The sequence below is a fragment of the Pyricularia pennisetigena genome, chromosome 6 (assembly GCF_004337985.1).
Source record: "Pyricularia pennisetigena strain Br36 chromosome 6, whole genome shotgun sequence".
In the NCBI taxonomy this organism is placed as follows: Eukaryota; Fungi; Ascomycota; class Sordariomycetes; order Magnaporthales; family Pyriculariaceae; genus Pyricularia; species Pyricularia pennisetigena.
The window spans coordinates 1,856,852-1,874,917 of record NC_043744.1 but is presented as its reverse complement, the minus strand read 5'-3'; the positions used below and the strand labels follow the sequence as shown (position 1 = coordinate 1,874,917).

Here is an 18,066-nt window from a genome sequence, read left to right as displayed (position 1 = left end):
ACAAGGATCAAGCTCAAAAACCCCCCACTCCGCCTTCCGCATAGCTGGTGGAGTCAAGCTGGGTGACGCAAGCTTCCAGAGTACCGCCGCAAAAACATCTAATTTTGACCGTACCCCAGATAGGGGACGCAAGAGTCAAAACTGCTTTATCCTATTTGCCTAGGTACCTGGCGGGCAGGGTTCTGCAAGTGGAGGCAAAAAGAAGCGCGCGCGGCGCATTTCGCTCTTCAGCCCCCTCAGGCACTGGGCATGTTGCATGTGCTTGCTTCATTCGATCGAACCAAGCCCGAACCAACTGACCAACTTCAAACCAACCTGTCGGTGCCTCTTTAACTTACCGACCTGATCAATTCACCTTTGGTGGTGAATTGCAACGGGCTGTTATTCTTTGGCATACCTGTCTTGAAATTGATGGTTCCCAGGACAGATAAAACAGCTGCGCCCAAACATAAACGCACCCATTCATTGTCGCTGTCGATTGTCGCTTTAAATACTTATCGACGGTGGAAAACTGACGTCAGTACCCGCCATCAGCGTATCCTCGAAATTGTCCTCGGTCAAAATATAATCAACATAGAATACGTACAGATTTCAAGCTGCGGCACAACATAAAAAATAAAGTAAACACAAACATACCCTGTCGGATGACCTCCACAGGCTCGTCTTGACCAGACCACCATGGTTATGAGAAAAGCTCTCCCCAGCAATGCTCGCCTCGATAACTCCGCTAGTAGCAGCCGACCGTCTGATTCGCTTCAAGACGAGCATTCGCAAATAGAGGGCTGGGCAAGGGAAGACTGGCGCTCCGATTCTAATGATATCAATGGTCGCATTCCGAGACAAGCTCACCAACAATTTGGCTCTTCTCCCGAGCCCGCGCTGGCGGATGTACCCGACGTGTTGCGTCCTGGCGCGGCACCAACGACGCCCGGAAGCAGCTTCTTCAACCACGAAGGTCCAGAGGAAAATGTTTGGAGGGACGAAAGCCCGAGGCTGCTCTCGCAGCAGGTGACAGGCAACAGCAGTGGTGGACATCAGCCCGGGATCGGAGGTACAAACCCGGCCACGATGAGCCTTTCAAGTGACGTGCCAGAGGCCCTCAGGCCAGGCGGTGCAGGTGTAACAAAGCACAACACAAACCCCTTCAAGAGAAAACCGGCACCGGGCTCTGCAGCCTTGGCGAACCATATCGTACCATCAGTGACACTAACGTCGCCTACACCGCCCTCGGCTCCGTTCGCTCAATTGAGCATCACGCCTAGCGATGGGAATAATAATCCATGGCGGCCAGCTCTGGACGAGAGCAACAACATTGTTGAGACGCGCAAAGAGCCCTTCGTTTTCTCTAGCGCGGACGATCGGGAGCTAGGTAGGGATGTCTGGTCGTCTGTCGCAGAAAACTCCCAAGACAACCGGTCAACCAGTGCAAAGACAGTAACACCTTCACACGACGGTCCTGGATCTCCAGCCTTGATTTCATTCCCAACAGAGGAGGAGGGCTCGTCTGCATGGGGTGAGGCAACGCGGCCGCCCCCGCCCGCCAAGGTGGTTCACTCTGCTGGAGGCGCTGACGACGAGCTGGTTGAGGGCAGTCACGCCTGGGACGACCTTGGAACTCGCAACAAAGGCAAGGGGCCAGTCATCTCCAACATAGCTGCCAACGTCAGCCAGACGAGTGAATGGAACCTCATCGATAACGATCCAACCCCTGGCGATTTATCTCGGCAAAGCACATGGGAAAACTTTGACGACGCACCGGAGCCCGGCACTGGAACGGCGCCTACGTGCCGGGCCACCACTACGGATGCCCACGGCGCTAGCTCAACGGACCAGTTTGGCTCAGGTGCGGCCATGTCCGCTGATTCAGGTCCAGCACTGCCTCCTCGAACATCGAGGGAGGCCCAAGCTCCGCAACGCGCCCCTGGTTCTGGAGCAGTCAAGAATGAGACCTATCAAATCAAGAATATTAACTGGTACGATGCCAATGCATCAAAGAATCCACGCACATCACCCATACTTGTTCAAAACGCCAACGGCCCATGTCCCCTATTAGCACTCGTCAACGCGCTCAGTCTCACAACGCCAGCAGACTCGCAGACGGCGCTGACCGATACGCTTCGGTCGCGTGAGCAAATAAGTCTTACTTTTCTCCTCGATGCTGTTTTCGATGAACTCATGTCGCCGAGGCGACTATCGGAAGACGCTGCCCTCCCCGACGTCACGGAACTATACGATTTCCTGAAAGGGTTACATACAGGGATGAATGTGAACCCTCGATTTTTGCCCACGGATGAAGTGATCTCGGCGTTTAAGAGAACGTCACTTACGCATGTTCACCCCAGCCAACGTAGCGACAGCAAGATTCCGGGCACGTTTGAGGACACCAAAGAGATGAGGCTTTACTCGATTTTCGCCATTCCGCTGATCCATGGATGGTTACCCTCACAAGATGACGAGGCCTACGCTGCTTTCAAGAGGCGGGCAGCCTCATATGAAGATGCACAGAATCTATTGTTTCGGGAAGAGGAGTTGGAAGACCGACTTACTAACTCGGATAGAGGTTTGACGGAAGAGGAACAGGGCTTATACCAGGACATCATCACCATTAAGGGATTCCTTGATTCGTCAGCTACGCAACTTACAAGGTACGGTCTAGAGGTGATCACCGAGGCCATGAAGCCTGGATCGGTCGCAATCCTCTTTCGCAACGACCATTTCTCTACTCTCTACCGGCACCCGCAAACTCTCGAGATCTTGACACTGGTGACGGATGCGGGATATGCAGGGCACGCGGAAGTGGTATGGGAGTCTCTTGTGGATACCACTGGCGAAAGGGCCGAGTTCTTCTCGGGCGATTTTCGCCTTGTGGGTGGCGCAGGTGAAAATCAATACAAAACACAAAACAGTTCACAACAGCACAGCAGCTCATCGGGCTCGAGCTTAGACGCTGCTGGCACCTGGCAGACGGCCAGGGGGCGACGAGGTAGCCGCAGTGGTTCGGGCGGCGAAGGCTCCTCTAGTTCAGCGGCACAACAAGTTCCAAGCTCCCCAATGACGGAGCAGGAAGACCGCGACTTGGCCCTGGCAATGCAGTTGCAGGAAGAAGAAGACGAGCGGCACCGTGAGGAACAGCAAAGAAGACAGCGTGAGAGCATGCTGTCGGAGCAGTATATCGAGCAACAGGCGCAGGGGCGTCACCAGGGCGGAGGTAATACAAGCCCCGCAATTAGCAATGGCGGACGTCGGCGGACAAGTTCTGGGGCGGTGTCTGTACCTGTGACAGGCGCATCAGCCAGGCCGGCTCCCATTACTCAGGTTGTCCGGCCGCTAGTGCCTGCTCCGGTCGTGTCGAGGCCGCGAGTGAACAGACCGGTAGATGAGAATGCTACCGAGGAGGCTCCTCCGACATATGAGCAAGCGTCGAAGCAGGAGGCTTACATTCCTCCCGAGGGTCATCCGAGCCATCCGGCGAGCAGTCCAGTTCCACCGGGATCTCCGAGTGCCAGCACAACAACTGCGGCACCGGGGGCTCCTGTTACGGGTATCCGGCCGCCAGGGATGAGACCGAATGGACGGGTGGCCCCCGGGTCATATCCACAGTCGAACAGTAGTGCCAGCTCGGCAGGGCGTGGAGGTCCGCATAGGCCTGGGGTTCCGGTTGGCGGGGGTCCTGCGGGTCTCCCCGCGAGGGAGCGGGATTGTGTCGTGATGTGAAAATGCGGGGGTCCTTTTGGGCTTTTGATGTTTGGTTTACGAGAATATGAATTAATGCCACTCAGCTTGGGCCATGATTCTTATATGAATGTTTTCTTTTTCTTTTTTTTTCTTTTTTTTCTTTTTTTGTTCCTTTTGAATTGGTGTGTCTACTATGTGTGTGAATGGAAGTTTCCAGGCGCATCGTACTTTATTCTTTAGAGTTGTTCTCGTTTAATACAGCAAGGTAGTAAGGGATCCACACCAGGTCTGCTCTACACAACGATTGAGCATTTGCACAAAACCTTGATGCTGAACGACAATGTTACTCAATGAGCCAGTTTTTTTTTAGTTTTTTTTTTTTTTTAGTGGATGCTATCACGCGCCGAGATTCTTACTTTTTAGGGTGGCTCTGGTTTGTTAGTTGGATCGTCCTTAGCTATGTTTTGATGTTTGGGCGGATTGTTCATCTACTATTATTGTAAAGTACGTAGGAAGCACCAGCAAATTGTTGATGTTACTGGGTTGGGTTCCCCTCAATTTAGGGCAGGATGGTGGGCAGGGTGGGGGATTGAAAGAGCAATGGCCCGCCCGATCGCATACTTTTCCAGAAGCAGTTTTCTACGCAGTCAGCACTTGGTCAGTACGATTGTCATCGGGAATAAAAGGAAAAGTAATCGAATTTAGACAAAAAAAAACATATGAAGAACTTGGACCCCTCACGAGACGAACATCAGCCATATACTTGGGTGTGCTTTCCGACGCTAGGCTGCATGGGGGTGGATAACACAAAGGGTTTTCGTTCGTCCCCCGGATCAATGCCGTCACGAGCGAACCATGACTTGGCCTGCGGAGCATGTTTGAATGGACGCCAACCGCAGTAGAATCCTGCAAGCTGTTTAAATATACATGTCACCATGGCAGTTTTCATGGTTGATTGTGTCGCCCTCTCTTTTTGTTGATTCCCTTCACACTTTTTTTTTTTTTTTCTTTTCTCCTTTTCTTGAACCAGACTAGCACAAAGACGGCCCCAAGTCAGTGCAGGGTCGCACGAATCCACAGTGGAACGTTCGCAACTGACTCTGCGAATTAGTTTATTGGGGTGAAGGCTAGTAAACATAATCACAAATTTCCTTGGGGTTTAAAAAGGAACAAGAAAAAATCCGGGCGCTCCGGGTATCCGAACGCCCTAGCACTCCAACGTCTCTTAACTCCACACCGCCGTCCTGCTGAGTCGATATATAGCCTTGGCCCCAAGTCCAATTCGACCGCAATCTGCATATTCACTGGTCTGGTCTCTAGGCCTTGTTTTCGTCTACTGAAGATGGCAATCGTCGAGAACTGGTTCCCCCCAACGAGGGAAAATTGGGAGACTCTGCTCTTTGCGTGGAAATTTTTTCCCCTCGTAGGTTTACGATGAACAGCCGAAACTGCCGGCTTCTGCAACCAGGTAGAATACACGTGACTGACACCCACCTCCGTTACAGCTCCCATCTGCACAATGGCTGACTACGTGGTACCCGATGGGTAAAACCTCGTACCCGAGCATCTTCAACGTCCCAGGCCGTCTCACCTGGTTCCTGATGGAGATCCCGGGAGCCTTGACGCTGCTCTACAACATGAGCACGCTGCCGGCCAAGCACGGCATCGACGACCTCCCCTGGCAGAACAAGGTGCTGGCCGGCCTGTTCGTAATCCACTACAGCTATCGCGCGGTGCTCTACCCGCTGATGGCGCCGTCCATGGCGCCCATGAGCATCGTGGTCGCGTCCTCGGCCCTCTTCTTCCAGCTCATGAACGGCACGTGCCTCGGTGCCTGGCTGGCCGCCTACGGCCCGACCACGCAGGAGCAGTGGCGGTCGCAGCTGGGCGGCGGCGGCACGCTGCAGTTCGTCGTAGGCATCAGCATCTTCTACCTGGGCCTGGCGGCAAACTACTACCACGACGACGAGCTCCGCGAGATCCGGCGCAGGGAGGAGCGCAGGCGCCAGGTGGTCGCCAAGGAAAAGGGCATGCGGCCTGAGGCGGTCGAGCGCCACTACGCCATTCCGCAGGCCGGCTTCTTCAAGCTCGTCCTCTATCCGCATTACTTTTTCGAGTGGACCGAGTGGTTTGGCTACTGGATGGCCTGCGGCTGGTCCTGCACCCCGGCCATGATGTTTTTCGTCAATGAGGTCTTCTCCATGCTTCCCAGGGCCGTCAACGGCCGCAAGTGGTACGAGGAGAGGTTCGGCGCCGAGAAGATCAAGGGCCGCAAGGCTGTCATCCCAGGATTGGTGTGATCTCACATTGTCGTTTCTTTGGCAGTCTTTTTTTTTTTTTTTCTCCCTGTCTCTCTTCTCCCGCTTTCCTTGTCCTTGAACAAAAAAAAGTGTCAGCTATACTGAGAATTACCGGCCACTTCTTTTTATGTACTCTGTTCAGATCTTTTTCGGGTTGTCTGGGGGGAAGGGAGAATTTTGAGTGGGGGGAAATGCTAATGTGGATGCGTAATGTGTATATGAGCTGCTTTGGTTGGTAAATATTGCGGCTCAGAAGGAAATGTTTTACATGGATTTTGCAACTACGGCCCAGAAAGGATGTCCTTGTTGGATCCCCATAATTAACTCGGCAGAAGAGGCTGGGATATAGATATTGAGACTCGAGGGGGTATAGAATAGTAGACCGACTTAAAGCATGAACCCCCGTCAACTCTCAAACATCGGAATTACATCCTTGGCAGAGCATCTCCGGGGATCTTGTACATGCTTTGTATGTTGCCAACGCATAGCTGCCAACGTGTCAAGTCATTGCCTATAAATACGAAATTAGCATACTAACATATATGACGATGGAACCTGACCCCCCCACCCACAACATCTATCTTCGGAGTATGCCGATTAAACAAACAGCTTTATTCAACCGAGTCGGTTAGCAGAGCCGGAGAAGAAGCTACGGGAGGGACTCCACCAACATACAGTTGCAAGTTACGAAGAGAAGCGGGGGAAAAAAAAGAGGGGGCTGGTGTTGTACGTGTTTGTACTTCGCTTGATATACAAATTTTGATACTATCCCCGAGATATCCATCCACCGAGTTTCTAGCCCCCGTTTCAAGCAGGGTAACGCCGCGGGCAACGTCAAGTGTGATGAAAAGTGCCCCGAACAAGCATGTTGCAAGCGGACTAACAAAATCTTAGGTAAAAAGTCATGTTGTTTTGGCGACATAACCTTTTAGCATTGAGGTTGTTTTTTTCCCACTGTCTGGCCGGTCGCAAAACAAGATCAGAGTAAACTTTTTTTTTCTCCGGCAATATCATGTGATATACAGTAAATAGTCCCAGCATTCTCATACACAGTTTTTCTTTTTCTTTTTCTTTTCGTCACGACGCGCGTCTCGCACCGCTCACACTGAGAGGAGACACTATGAAGCCATGTGTTTTCTTTTGTCAGATCTTGACTGTCCATAGCCCTGCAGGCTTGATAGGAGACCTTTACTTTATCCTTTATCATAGGGATCCTCGCCCTTTGTTTTAAGCCTTTCCTCCCCGAAAGATTGGCAGTCCATACGAACATTGAAGTAACCAATGCGGGCCGAGTCAAACTAGTTCTCCTCATTGACCTAGCGTAGAAGCAGAATATGGACAATCTGGAACGTCACTTATTATCCGTCTTTTTACCTGGGCAGATTCACTCATTCCAGCACTTTACGTCACAAGCCTATCACTCCCTCCCCCCTTTCCCCCTTTCCAGCCATTCATCCCAGGAAGAAGCCTGCATCAGAGCTCAGAAATTGGGCCTGGAGCATCGAACAATACAGCTGACAGTGGTAAAGCGGGGAATCTAGAGTGACTGGTCCGAACTCAAAACCGTCCAGTGTCGGTTCTTTTTTCTCGAAAAAGTGCCTCGCCTCTGGGGATTTGACCGAGCCTATCCTCCCCTTCACTGTGACACTTGCTAGTTAAATGGCTACGAAGGGCTTGGCAGACGCCCTATGGAACTTTTTAAACGCTTTTTCTACTTCTGCTGATGTCGTTGACTCGTGATACCTCTGGCGAAATAGGGGTCTTGTGGGATGCAACAAAAGTCTATGTCTGTTGCTTGTAGGTCATGTTCACATGTTCACTTTCCAAATTAGCATTTTTTCCCTAACGTCTTAAACATGGCAAAGAGCGAGATTTGGACGTGTGTGGGTGGCAAAGCAAGTTTTGGGCTGATGGGTTGGGGGGGAGAACTCCCCTTCACCGACGTAATGTTACTTGAGATGGATCGTACTGCTCGTAATCGAAATGACATAGGAACCATTGTTTCCGTCTAGACCTGGTGACTACAAAATATTCATGATTGCAGTAAATTGCAAAACACCTTTATGCATCTGTAGAAATAGTTATGATATGTGCCTCGTCGTAATAGTTATGTTGGTTCCTTCGTGACGTTCGTCCTTTTCTTCGAGGTGGACAATGTTAAGGAACGTAGGTGAATAGTTGGATCGAAAGCCTATAGTATGCTTTTGAAGAGAAAGACTAAGCGAAAGTATACCTGGTAATTGCTAGTGTAAAACGCACAAAAGAAATGTCAACTACATTCTGACGAACCACTGTGGAGTCATCATATGAGCCGCAGGTATCAATTGAAGGTAGAAACGGAGACGAGTTGAGTAACATGATAAAGAGCAGAACGATTTGAATACGGCTTCCCGTTCGCCGCTTGTCTGGTAGACGCTCGCAGAAAATTCAGCCGAGGAATCATTGAGAAAAGACTAAAAAAAAAAGCACTACTAGATGAAGCAGATAAATTCTTTTGGGGGAATCGCTGATAGATCTGGCATCGCCGTAAGGCACCACATCAGAGGAAAAAAAAGCTTGTAACTGGCTTGACTACAGGTAAACACAAAACAAACAAGCAATTCATGCAAACGGCCTATATGGCCACTTGAGAACAAAAAAGCAAAACCAAGTGCTGGAATAAATGGACAATACCAAGACAGAACATGAACCAAAACAAAGACATTGTATATACGGACGAGAGCAAGGCAGTATCACAGTTTACTTGGCATCAAAGCCACCCGCGAACTGTTGAGTTTGCTTCGGTGTCACTCTTTGTGTAGATATTCCCTCTGCGAGTATTCCCTCAGAGGAAGTCTCGCCGAAGGGGGTTCTTGGAAGCTTACCCTTCTTCCGGCTGCCAGTTCTGCCCGCTTTGCCGGATTCTGAGTTGGATCATTGTCCGCATCTCCATCGGCACCAGGGTTGGCCATCTGAATCGTATTGAAACATGTCAGTTCTGTGGCAAAGAGGGCCTCATGACGTATTTTGCAGGCTCTGACATGGTTACCACGGTCGTGACTTACCTCGTACTCCAGAACCTTGATCAGTTTGTAGAAAGCCACGGCGATCAGGGCTCCAATGCCCGGTCCAACCCCTGATATTAGAAGAGGTCTGTCAGTCAAGTTTGTGTACAAATAATTCCAAAGAATATACAGACAGTAGACTTACAGTATATCCAATGTTCGGGCTCAAAAGTCGCGGTAACGACACAAGGTCCAAAGCTGCGCGCGGGGTTAATCCCAGCCCCGGTGAACGGCACACCAACCATGTGATCGATCCAGAGAGCCAAACCAATGCCGACGGGTGCCATATATGTGGCCTTGTGCTTCTCCTTGGCCAGCATCAGGATGGTGAAGACAAGCTCCGAAGTGAGCATGGCCTCAATAAAGACCCCCTGAACGAGCGATGTGTTCTGCCCAAGGCTAGTCCGCACGCTGAACTTTTGCGGGAAGAGGAACCTCACGATAAGGCTAGCAAGCATGCCGCCGCAGAGCTGCGCAACAACCAGGCAGAGACCTCGGACCGCATCGACGGCACCGGTCATCCAGAGCGCCAGGGTAACAGCCGGGTTGAACTGGGCGCCACTAATGCGGAAGAAGATCCACACGTTGACCATGAGTGAGAAGCCAAAACTGAGCGCAATGTACAGCTGCTTGGCCAAGTTGAAGGGTGCTGATGACGGCAGACCAATGTTGGCAACCTCGACGCCCGCGAATGCAAAGAAGAGGAACATAGTTGTCCCGATTAGCTCTCCGAGCATCGCAACAAAGTGATTCTTGACGTTGCTGTTCATCCACTGCGTCCACGGTAGCCGCAGAACCTCAGTGCGCTCCTCGCGGCTCAATTCTTTCCAGTTGATCTTGGGGGCCTGACTATCGGGGCCATAGTGGCTGGCGTTGGACGTCGGGGCCAATCGCATAAAAGGTTGAGGCCCTGCCATTCCAGGTCCATGCGAAACGCCAGTGCCGTATGCGTAATCCTCGTCATACTGGTGCCGGGTATTGGGGTCGACATCATACTCAAATTCTCGATGACCTTTGGCATCCTCGGTGAAGGGTTTAGCGGGCGAGTCTAGGTTTGCATAGGCAGGGTGGTTGAGATATGCACGAGGCGGGCGTGCTCGGGGCATTGATCGACTGTCAGGGTGACGACCCAGCTCGTTTCGTAGGCCCTCGTCATCATATTCATCTGCACTATAGCGAAGTTTCCGCGTCGAGGCTTGATCTCCTGGGAAGTAGGGGTTGTTTGCGCTGCTCGCCGTTCCAGCCCGGTTCCTGCTGCGGCTTCTTCTGCGGCGGCGTGATGAGCCCCCTTGTGTACCACGCCCAAAAGTAGCTGATCTTGGAGTAGGGGGCAGAGGTGGGGGGACCTCGGGTTCTGCAAAGGGATGCGCTTGCTCCGATTGTGGTTGAGACGTTGGGAGTGGTGGCGATGGCTGTTGCGGTTGGGACTGAGTCTGGAGTATGGGAATCTCGGGGGATGGCGCTTGCGTGGATGCCGCAATCGTAGATGTCGCTTGCGTGGATGCATGAATGGCTTCCTGCGGACTGAGAATTCCTGTATCAGGATTTGATGCCATGGTGGTTAAATGTTTCCTACCTCCCGCGGGCTTGTCAGCAAGAGATGGCTGCTGGTTCAAGTTGCTGTGGTGTCGGCTAGAATGCGCTGTGGTGAGGGAGAACAACAGTTAAAAGGGTGCAGTACTGAAAGGGTATAATGCGCCGAGTACTAGCGGTCGTAGATAGTCAAGATGCGATGTTTAACAACATAAGATTAGAGGTAGGTTGGGTGGTCCATCTCATTGCTAAACAAGGAGGTCTGCGGGGAAGCCTTGGACCACTCGAGACTGAAGTGGCTTAGAGCACATGTTATATCAAGATGAATATGGGCAGACGTTCCCAGTGATACATAAGTAGCACTTGGTGGTAGATTTGGACTCAAGCCTGGCCATACCATCCCCATTCGTCCTCAACCACCCTGTGACCCCGGGAAAGTTTTTCATCGTAGACCCGGCTTGATCAAGGCTTCTGCCATGCAGCTCTCCCATCGGAGACGATATGGGAACCTAGCCCAGGATCCACAAATGGTAGAACGAGTAGTATCTCAGTAACAATGGTGAGGTTGCAAGTTGAGGACAAGCTCCGCCATCAGAGGGCAAGTTGCGAAATATTCGGTGTGTCTTTCGGCCAGGGTTCCATAATGATAGGGGTAGTAATGTGGAGGGGAGATCCTGTAAGCCGATGTTGAAAGATTATACCCCGTGGTATACTTAGCATATATTGCCGAAAGACGGAAAAAAATGAGGGGTGGCTGGACGATCGGACAGACGTTGAAGATACCGCAAATGGTTAAGCAACAGCTGAAATTGTGGGTGACGTCAAGTTGTGGTCGCACTTAGTGAAACGTTGATCACAAGGATGATTTAATGCTGAAGAGGTTGGACGACACAAAAGTTTGAATCATCTGGGATGCTCCCAGAACCACGGCCTAGATGTTGAAATAGATGACCAACAACTCCACTCCCATCGCTAGCTAACCGACCCCGCCGGCGGCTCTTTTAACGTTGAGGAAGAGGTTCTCTCGCAGCCGAACCCCCGCGGCGCCTGACCGCTAAGTAATAGAGCATAGCGCTTTTACCTGCAAATGCTATTATCCACTCCCCAACCCCCTTGAAGGTCCGAGTAGGTGGACAGCTTGTCTCGATGGCTGCGGATAGGTCTCGATCGCTGAGAACCTTGAAGTGGCGCCAGTAGTCAAAATGATCGAGACTTGGTGTGCTTACCAGCAACGGTGGATAGGTCTTGTGCTGAGCCAAACAGGGCAGTACTGCTTGACGAATGTAGTCTTTCGATGGACTGACTCGAATCACCACTGTCTTGAATAACCGCTGTTTGTACTGTAGTCATTCAGGACCACACCGAGCGATGGCATTGGTAGGATGTTTCGGAAAGGAGGCTCTCCCCATCCTCGCCGGCTTCCCAGCCTCTGCTGCGGTGGAGCTGTCGTCTCGGGTTGTGGGCCGTTGACAACGCACGCTCGTCTGATCCTCATGGCTGGCATTTGTCTTCTGTCCCGAGGGCCCCGATGTCATTTCTCTCATAGAGGCTGTAGTTACCCGAGTCCTGTTTGCTGCAGAACACATCACACGCCAAGGGCCGCAGAATGATGTACCAACATATTCAAGTGAGAAGTCCCAGGGCAACAAGGGCCCTCCAAGGTTCAGGTGTGTATGATAGATATCCAGACTCGGATGGGTTAGCAAGAAAGACCGACATGTTGTTAGAGAGCAGCGGCTTCTATATTGCGTTGTAAGTTATTATTTTTTTTTGTTGTTTCGTGGCTGCACCAACCTCGGTTGAATGGAGGGGGAAAACAGTATCCAGAGCTTAAGGAGATTATCAGGCAAAAACTTTGCGATCGCCAACCTTGGAAGGTTGACCTTTAGCTTGAAGTGTACTGGTATGTTTCGAGTTACATCAATGAAGATGAACCCACGAGCTAGAAACTTGCAACCAAGAAGACCTAGAATGATCAGCGGGCAGGAATCGGTAGTAAGGAGAGTATGAGAGGACGATCAAGAGGTATAGTAATAGTAACCAGCTGCACATCGTTCCAAAACTGGTAGGCACGTTGGGGGTAATAAGTAAGAGCACAGTGTTTCAGGCCGGAAGGGAAATAGGATAGTGTGTGTGGGTGGGATAAAAATACACACTTGTACAGAGAATAATGGAGACACAGCTGACAAAGGAGAGAAAAAAAGAAGAGGGAGCGTCTACGTTCTCTTTTGCTTCGCCGTGGTAAATAAACATTTGATCTACTGCGCGCTTGCTCAGCTTCAAGGTTGATCAGGGTAGGCGCATTCTGGAGATTCTTAGGTCAGGCTCTGCTCGTGACGACATGTGGGGAACAAACGGTTCTGTAATGACGGCCACTGTCGCTCCTTGCCTTATGAACTGACTGGACTGAGTGACCGGTCGGAGGGTGGTCGGAGCGACCTAAGAAGGAGATGCAGGCTCACGGATCAATTCCCGGTTTGTGCGTGTCTGGCTTTTGGAGAGATCCGGCCCCGCTTATTAGCATTATGGGGGGCTTCAGCACGTGTGGGCGCGATGTCACGTCACTAGAATCTCATTCCGTTCGTGCGGACTGACGGTTGTGTGTGAGCAAGCAAACATCGATTTCGATGACCGACGTGCGAGAAATTGATGTTGCCGTGCTCCTTGATTCCTTGAACAGAAAAAAATTGACTGAGCACTTGGAAGAACCCAACCCAGGCCAGCTACGCTACAGACCCCTAATACTCTGTACGGAACCCGTCTTCTGCTTGACAGTTCGGACCTGAAATATCGCTCCAACTTCTATTACGGCATTACGAGGGGTACACAGTGAAGAATCACCACCCATCTTGTCCAGATTGATTAAATCCTCCATCGGCAGTCCAATCTATCCAACCTAATGCAAAAATGCCCAATTCATTCTGGGATCTTCCAAATGACATTCTGCTGTCAATCTTCGATCAGCTTGATACTCGCGACAAGGCAGCGCTTGTCGCCATCAATTCCAAATATCTAGGTCTCCTCGAAAGGCCACTCTACCGCCACAATGTTCGCCATGAGGACGCAAGTGCGATGATGTGGGCTGCGCGGCGAGGTAGGCTTGACACCCTTCAAAAGGTCTACGCTGCCGGAGCAGAGCTTAACGACCGCACGTCTTCTTATGATCTGGACCGGAACCTGGCGAGGCTGTCCCCGTCGCTCAACAGAGGAGATGTCGAGTTTACCGCGTTGCACCTGGCCGCGCGCGCAGGCCAGGACCGCGTGGTTCACTGGCTGCTTGACAATGGAGCGAGGATTAATGCCCCGGCCTTGGGACTTTGTCGCTGCGATATGCTTCTTGAGGATTTTGAGGTCGACGCTACTGGCCACAGCCATTCTGAAGATGTCTGCTTTTCCAAGACGCCGGTGACGCCTTTACACCTGTCGATATGCTTCGGAAGAGACTCTACTGCCGAGATTCTTCTCCGTCGCGGCGCCTCACCATTTCCTCCACTGCACACCGACGAGGATGTTCCCGCCCTGACCGCCTTTCACACTGCTGCCTTCAAAGGTCGACTTGATACACTTCAGTACCTTGCGAAGACGCGGCCGGACCTAATACACACGACGGACAGTTTTGGGCGTAACGCACTGCAATATGCCAGCCTCAACACTGCTGATCAGCGGGTCGTTCAGGTCCTTGTCGACCTCCAACTTGACCCGCCTGACGAAGAAGACGAGTGTCTGCCGCCCCTGGAGTGTGCTGTCTGGAACCACAACTTCGAAGCAGCAAATGCGCTTCTCGATGCCGGTGTGACCATACACACCCAAGGCACACGATTCACCGCTTTACACATGGCTTGCATCGGTCGCACTCATTCCCATCTTTCCCGAGGCATGAATGGTGACGCATGGGAGCAGTCCCGCCAAGAACTGCTTCAGAGGCTCGTTCAGCTTCCAGAAGCTGATCTTGAAATGGAACGGAGTGAAGATTATTACCCGGAGCCGTATGAGGGCCGCACACCTCTGAGTTTGGCCTTGACCCAACCGATTCGGAATGTCGAGATCCTTCTAGAGGCCGGTGCTAGGCCGGAGCCGGACACGCTACAATACTTACTTGAGCCCATAGGAGACGATGACGAACTTGATCAGAAAGTTGTGATGCTGCTGAAGCATGGACTGCCTCTGGAAGGCATCTACGACGACAATGAGGAATTTGTGACTGTTTTTCACAAGATTGTTGATGACCACCTTTCGGCACTATATCCCATGCTTTTAGATTTAGTCCTGGACAACATAGGGCCGGCAAATGCTTCCGAGGCATTTCTTCGCCATATGTCAGACCGCTTATTCATGAGGGCAGCCCGGTATCCTTGCCATTTTGACTACGGAGCTCTGGCAAGATGCGCCAAACTCAGCAGAAGGGGCTATGGTCCTGTCTCACTTCCTTCTTCGGAGCTTAGCCAGCTTCTGCGGCTGATCATCCGTAACGACAACGTGCGAGCGTTCAGCCAGCTGCTGGAGATTGCGCCTCACATTCTGGAGAACGATAAGCTCCTCCGCAATGTCTTGTCCACATCACCCGAAAGCGATGGAATAAGTGCGCCCGGTCAAATACCGTTGAAGCTTCTCGGTATGCGGAACTGGGATCTTTCGCCCAAAAGGCCACACTTGGTCATGGCTGTGAAGCGTGGCTTCAGAGCAGTTGTCAAAGAAATGTAAGCAAAGCTACCCTGAGTCTTATGCCTCCTTTTGCGCAAAATTATATTCTGTTCAGAAAAAGTCTAACAGAGCCAACAAACAGGCTTGCGAGAGGTGCAAACCCTCAAGTAGCTGATCTGAACGGTGATGTTCCCATTGAAACCATCATTTCTTGTCCTCCGCATGCAAGAATGTCTGTGTTGGAGTGTCTGGTCGAAGCAGGAGCCGACATATTTTGGCGTGTCAGAGGGATAGACGGCCATGACAAAGCCTCTTTTGCCAACTGCATGGTGATAAGCTACCGGGACGTATACCTAAACAATATCGGGCTGAGAACCCCAATCACAGTTCTCGATAGGGCCCTCACTCAATATTGGGATCTCACGGACGTTGTGAAGCATCTCAAACTCCAATCCGTCCCACCGGCGTACCTCTTCAGGTTTATTTGGACATGCGTCGCTCTTTGCATCGTCTGGCCAGACCGCAGCCAGCCGATACTCAAACTCTTCGCATACTGGGCGACGCTCGATCGAGAATCTCGAGACACGTCCGAGACGCAATTCCTTCACGTTCTCTGCGGGCTCTGGGAGTGGATATCCAAGGACAACATGCTGAACGTGCTACATAAAACAGCCGTCGAGGTCATCTGGATTGTCAGATATGGCCTGAACCGGTCCATGGTAAAGCGTGCACCGCCGTTCGACCAGCTGTGGATGCAGATTGCCGATTGGATGATGGCCAAGAAGCGAAGTGGCGGTCGCAACTACCGCCTCGCGCACCTCATGAGGGACTACTTCGTGATCGAGACGGTTGACGGGCCGTCGGGCCCCAGAAAAGTGATCGTGTCCCTTTCGTCTGGCCAAGTGGATCGCAACAAGATAGCCGACTCTCAAACGCGCAATCGAGTGGTCAGAGATGCACCAGGTCCCGGTACACTCAGGGATCTGAGGCCTCGGGGGGAAAAGGCAAAGATTGAGACAAACACGCCGCCACCGCAAGGAAAGTCCAGAGTGGAATGCATCTTTGTCGATGAGACTCTGTGGCGCCACGAGAACAAACATGCTCTTGTTCCATTCTTGTCACGCTTTGAGACGCAAGCAAAACTGCAAAGAGAGAGGCATGGTAAATTCAACCAGAGAGGGGCCCCGGTCTAAGTATTGCTACAGATATTGGTCTGCTATGCTCGCAATTCACCGAGGGACGACAGTTTTCTCGCTTGCCAGATTACTACATTTAGAGCTCGGATAACAGTTTGGTTTTGATTATTCAACTATGCTATACTGTATCCCCTCTTAAAAAGCCATGGATCACCGCAAGGGTAACTGATCGAGCAGAGTGTGGGGGAAGAAGTTTAATCTACCATCCTTATTAGACGATCAACCCATGGACATAATAGTCTAGTTGAACGCATATGCTTGAATGGTGGCGATGCCAACCGTCCACGGATGGCATTCATTACTGCCGGGACGTTTTCATGGCGTCTCGTTGAATAATCATGTTTGTAGAATTTACAGCCAATCGAAAATTAACCCTGCTTGCTTGTTCGTCTGGTTGCACCCAGGAGGCTGTTACTCCGAGATGATGCCCATAACTCGAGGCAGTGAGCAACCAAACAGGAATCAGATTGCCCCAACGCCATGCCAGCCGTTGGAGTAACGCAAGACCCAAAAACACTAAAAGATGGCAAGCATTATGCAATTTCTGGTTATTGTTAGTCTTAGTAACAGTGAGGTGCTGCGACAAAGATTTGGTGAGCACGCACTGTCTAGACCCAAAAAGTCGGCCGCCATGAGTATCTCCAGGCAAAGTTCCGTCGGGATCTCAAGGTCGGGAACGTCTTGATCATCCCTGTGCTTGTACCAGTAGTGGAAGTACTCGACGACCTTGCTCAAGACTACGCCACTGGGCGGTTGTCAGCCTGCAGCCTATCTTGAGTGAAATGTTGGGAGAGTTGTGATTGACGAAGAGGATTGTTGCCATCAGATCAAGTGTAGGAAAAAGCTCCATGCAGTCCTGCAGGGGAAGCCTGCAATGCCTCGTCAGGCAGCTCGCGAACAGTGTTCGACTTTCATCATCTGGAAACAGGGCGCGGCCTGGAAGGAAGCCGCGTCAAGGCCTTACAAGGTCCAAAGAGAGAGAGAGAGAGAAAAAAAAAAAAAAAAAAAAAAAAAAAGGACTGCAAACCTACTTGATGTCCTCAAAGTGACAGCGTCCTGTCTCAGACTCGCTAAACATGCCGTTGACCATCTTCTTGATCGTGGAGCTGACAGCAGCCGCCTCGCGGAGGACCACAAACTCATAGCCTTCGCGGGAGATAAGTGTGATGTACTTGCTCTTGGTTCCGTCGTCAGCCTCCATATTGACACTTGTCTTGGTGGTTGATGGCCAACGAGGATCAGTGGGAATTAAGGTTGCCGAGTTGATGCAGAGTAGGAGACAGAGGACGAAGCGACTGAAATTTTCAAGTTTGGAATTTGGATGGATGCCGCCTTGATTTTGGGTTGCGGTTGTGGATCAGTCTGAGCCTTGGTTTGATTTGGCTGAGGCGGTGCCTGAGCACAGGCCAATTGATTCTTTTTGTCTCGCACGGGGGTTCAAGCCACTCAAGTCTGCGTGGTGATGCAGAAAAATGCTGGACCCGCAGCGTGGCGTCATTTATTTGCGGACGCTTTCTGGTTGCCGTGTTAACGGGCCATGTGCTGTTGACTCTGCCCAGTTCCCAGTCTGCACACCCCTTACCTCCGCGCCCGCATCAATTTTCCCGCCAGATGCGTGTCCACCTTTTGCGATCGATAGCTCTGGACAAACAAATCTCAACCGTTGATTGTTTTGTC

The 18,066-nt window shown here is 51.4% G+C and overlaps 6 protein-coding genes across 6 annotated transcripts; 4 read left to right on the top strand and 2 right to left on the bottom strand.

Annotated features, from left to right (window-relative positions):
- Positions 1–678: 678 nt before the first annotated feature.
- PpBr36_04375 (uncharacterized protein) lies at positions 679–3,714 on the top strand (the record flags this gene model as incomplete). The annotated part of the gene is made up of 1 exon (XM_029891535.1): positions 679–3,714. One exon carries the CDS (start codon positions 679–681, stop codon positions 3,712–3,714), a length of 3,036 nt encoding a protein of 1,011 aa, XP_029750346.1.
- A 1,303-nt stretch (positions 3,715–5,017) lies between these two features.
- On the top strand, positions 5,018–5,975 carry PpBr36_04374 (uncharacterized protein; the record flags this gene model as incomplete). Its single annotated transcript, XM_029891534.1, has 2 exons — positions 5,018–5,098; positions 5,181–5,975. The coding sequence occupies 2 exons, from the start codon at positions 5,018–5,020 to the stop codon at positions 5,973–5,975; spliced, it is 876 nt and encodes a 291-aa protein (XP_029750345.1).
- Positions 5,976–8,714: 2,739 nt separating this feature from the next.
- On the bottom strand, positions 8,715–10,575 carry PpBr36_04373 (uncharacterized protein; the record flags this gene model as incomplete). Its single annotated transcript, XM_029891533.1, has 4 exons — positions 8,715–8,741; positions 8,840–8,926; positions 9,020–9,090; positions 9,165–10,575. 4 exons carry the CDS (start codon positions 10,573–10,575, stop codon positions 8,715–8,717), a joined length of 1,596 nt encoding a protein of 531 aa, XP_029750352.1.
- Positions 10,576–11,108: 533 nt separating this feature from the next.
- PpBr36_04372 (uncharacterized protein) lies at positions 11,109–11,603 on the top strand (the record flags this gene model as incomplete). Its single annotated transcript, XM_029891532.1, has 2 exons — positions 11,109–11,228; positions 11,529–11,603. The coding sequence occupies 2 exons, from the start codon at positions 11,109–11,111 to the stop codon at positions 11,601–11,603; spliced, it is 195 nt and encodes a 64-aa protein (XP_029750351.1).
- Positions 11,604–13,459: 1,856 nt separating this feature from the next.
- Positions 13,460–16,386, top strand: PpBr36_04371 (uncharacterized protein; the record flags this gene model as incomplete). Its single annotated transcript, XM_029891531.1, has 2 exons — positions 13,460–15,249; positions 15,336–16,386. 2 exons carry the CDS (start codon positions 13,460–13,462, stop codon positions 16,384–16,386), a joined length of 2,841 nt encoding a protein of 946 aa, XP_029750350.1.
- Positions 16,387–16,922: 536 nt separating this feature from the next.
- On the bottom strand, positions 16,923–17,590 carry PpBr36_04370 (uncharacterized protein; the record flags this gene model as incomplete). The annotated part of the gene is made up of 3 exons (XM_029891530.1): positions 16,923–16,933; positions 16,995–17,134; positions 17,421–17,590. The coding sequence occupies 3 exons, from the start codon at positions 17,588–17,590 to the stop codon at positions 16,923–16,925; spliced, it is 321 nt and encodes a 106-aa protein (XP_029750349.1).
- Between the last annotated feature and the right edge of the window lie 476 nt (positions 17,591–18,066).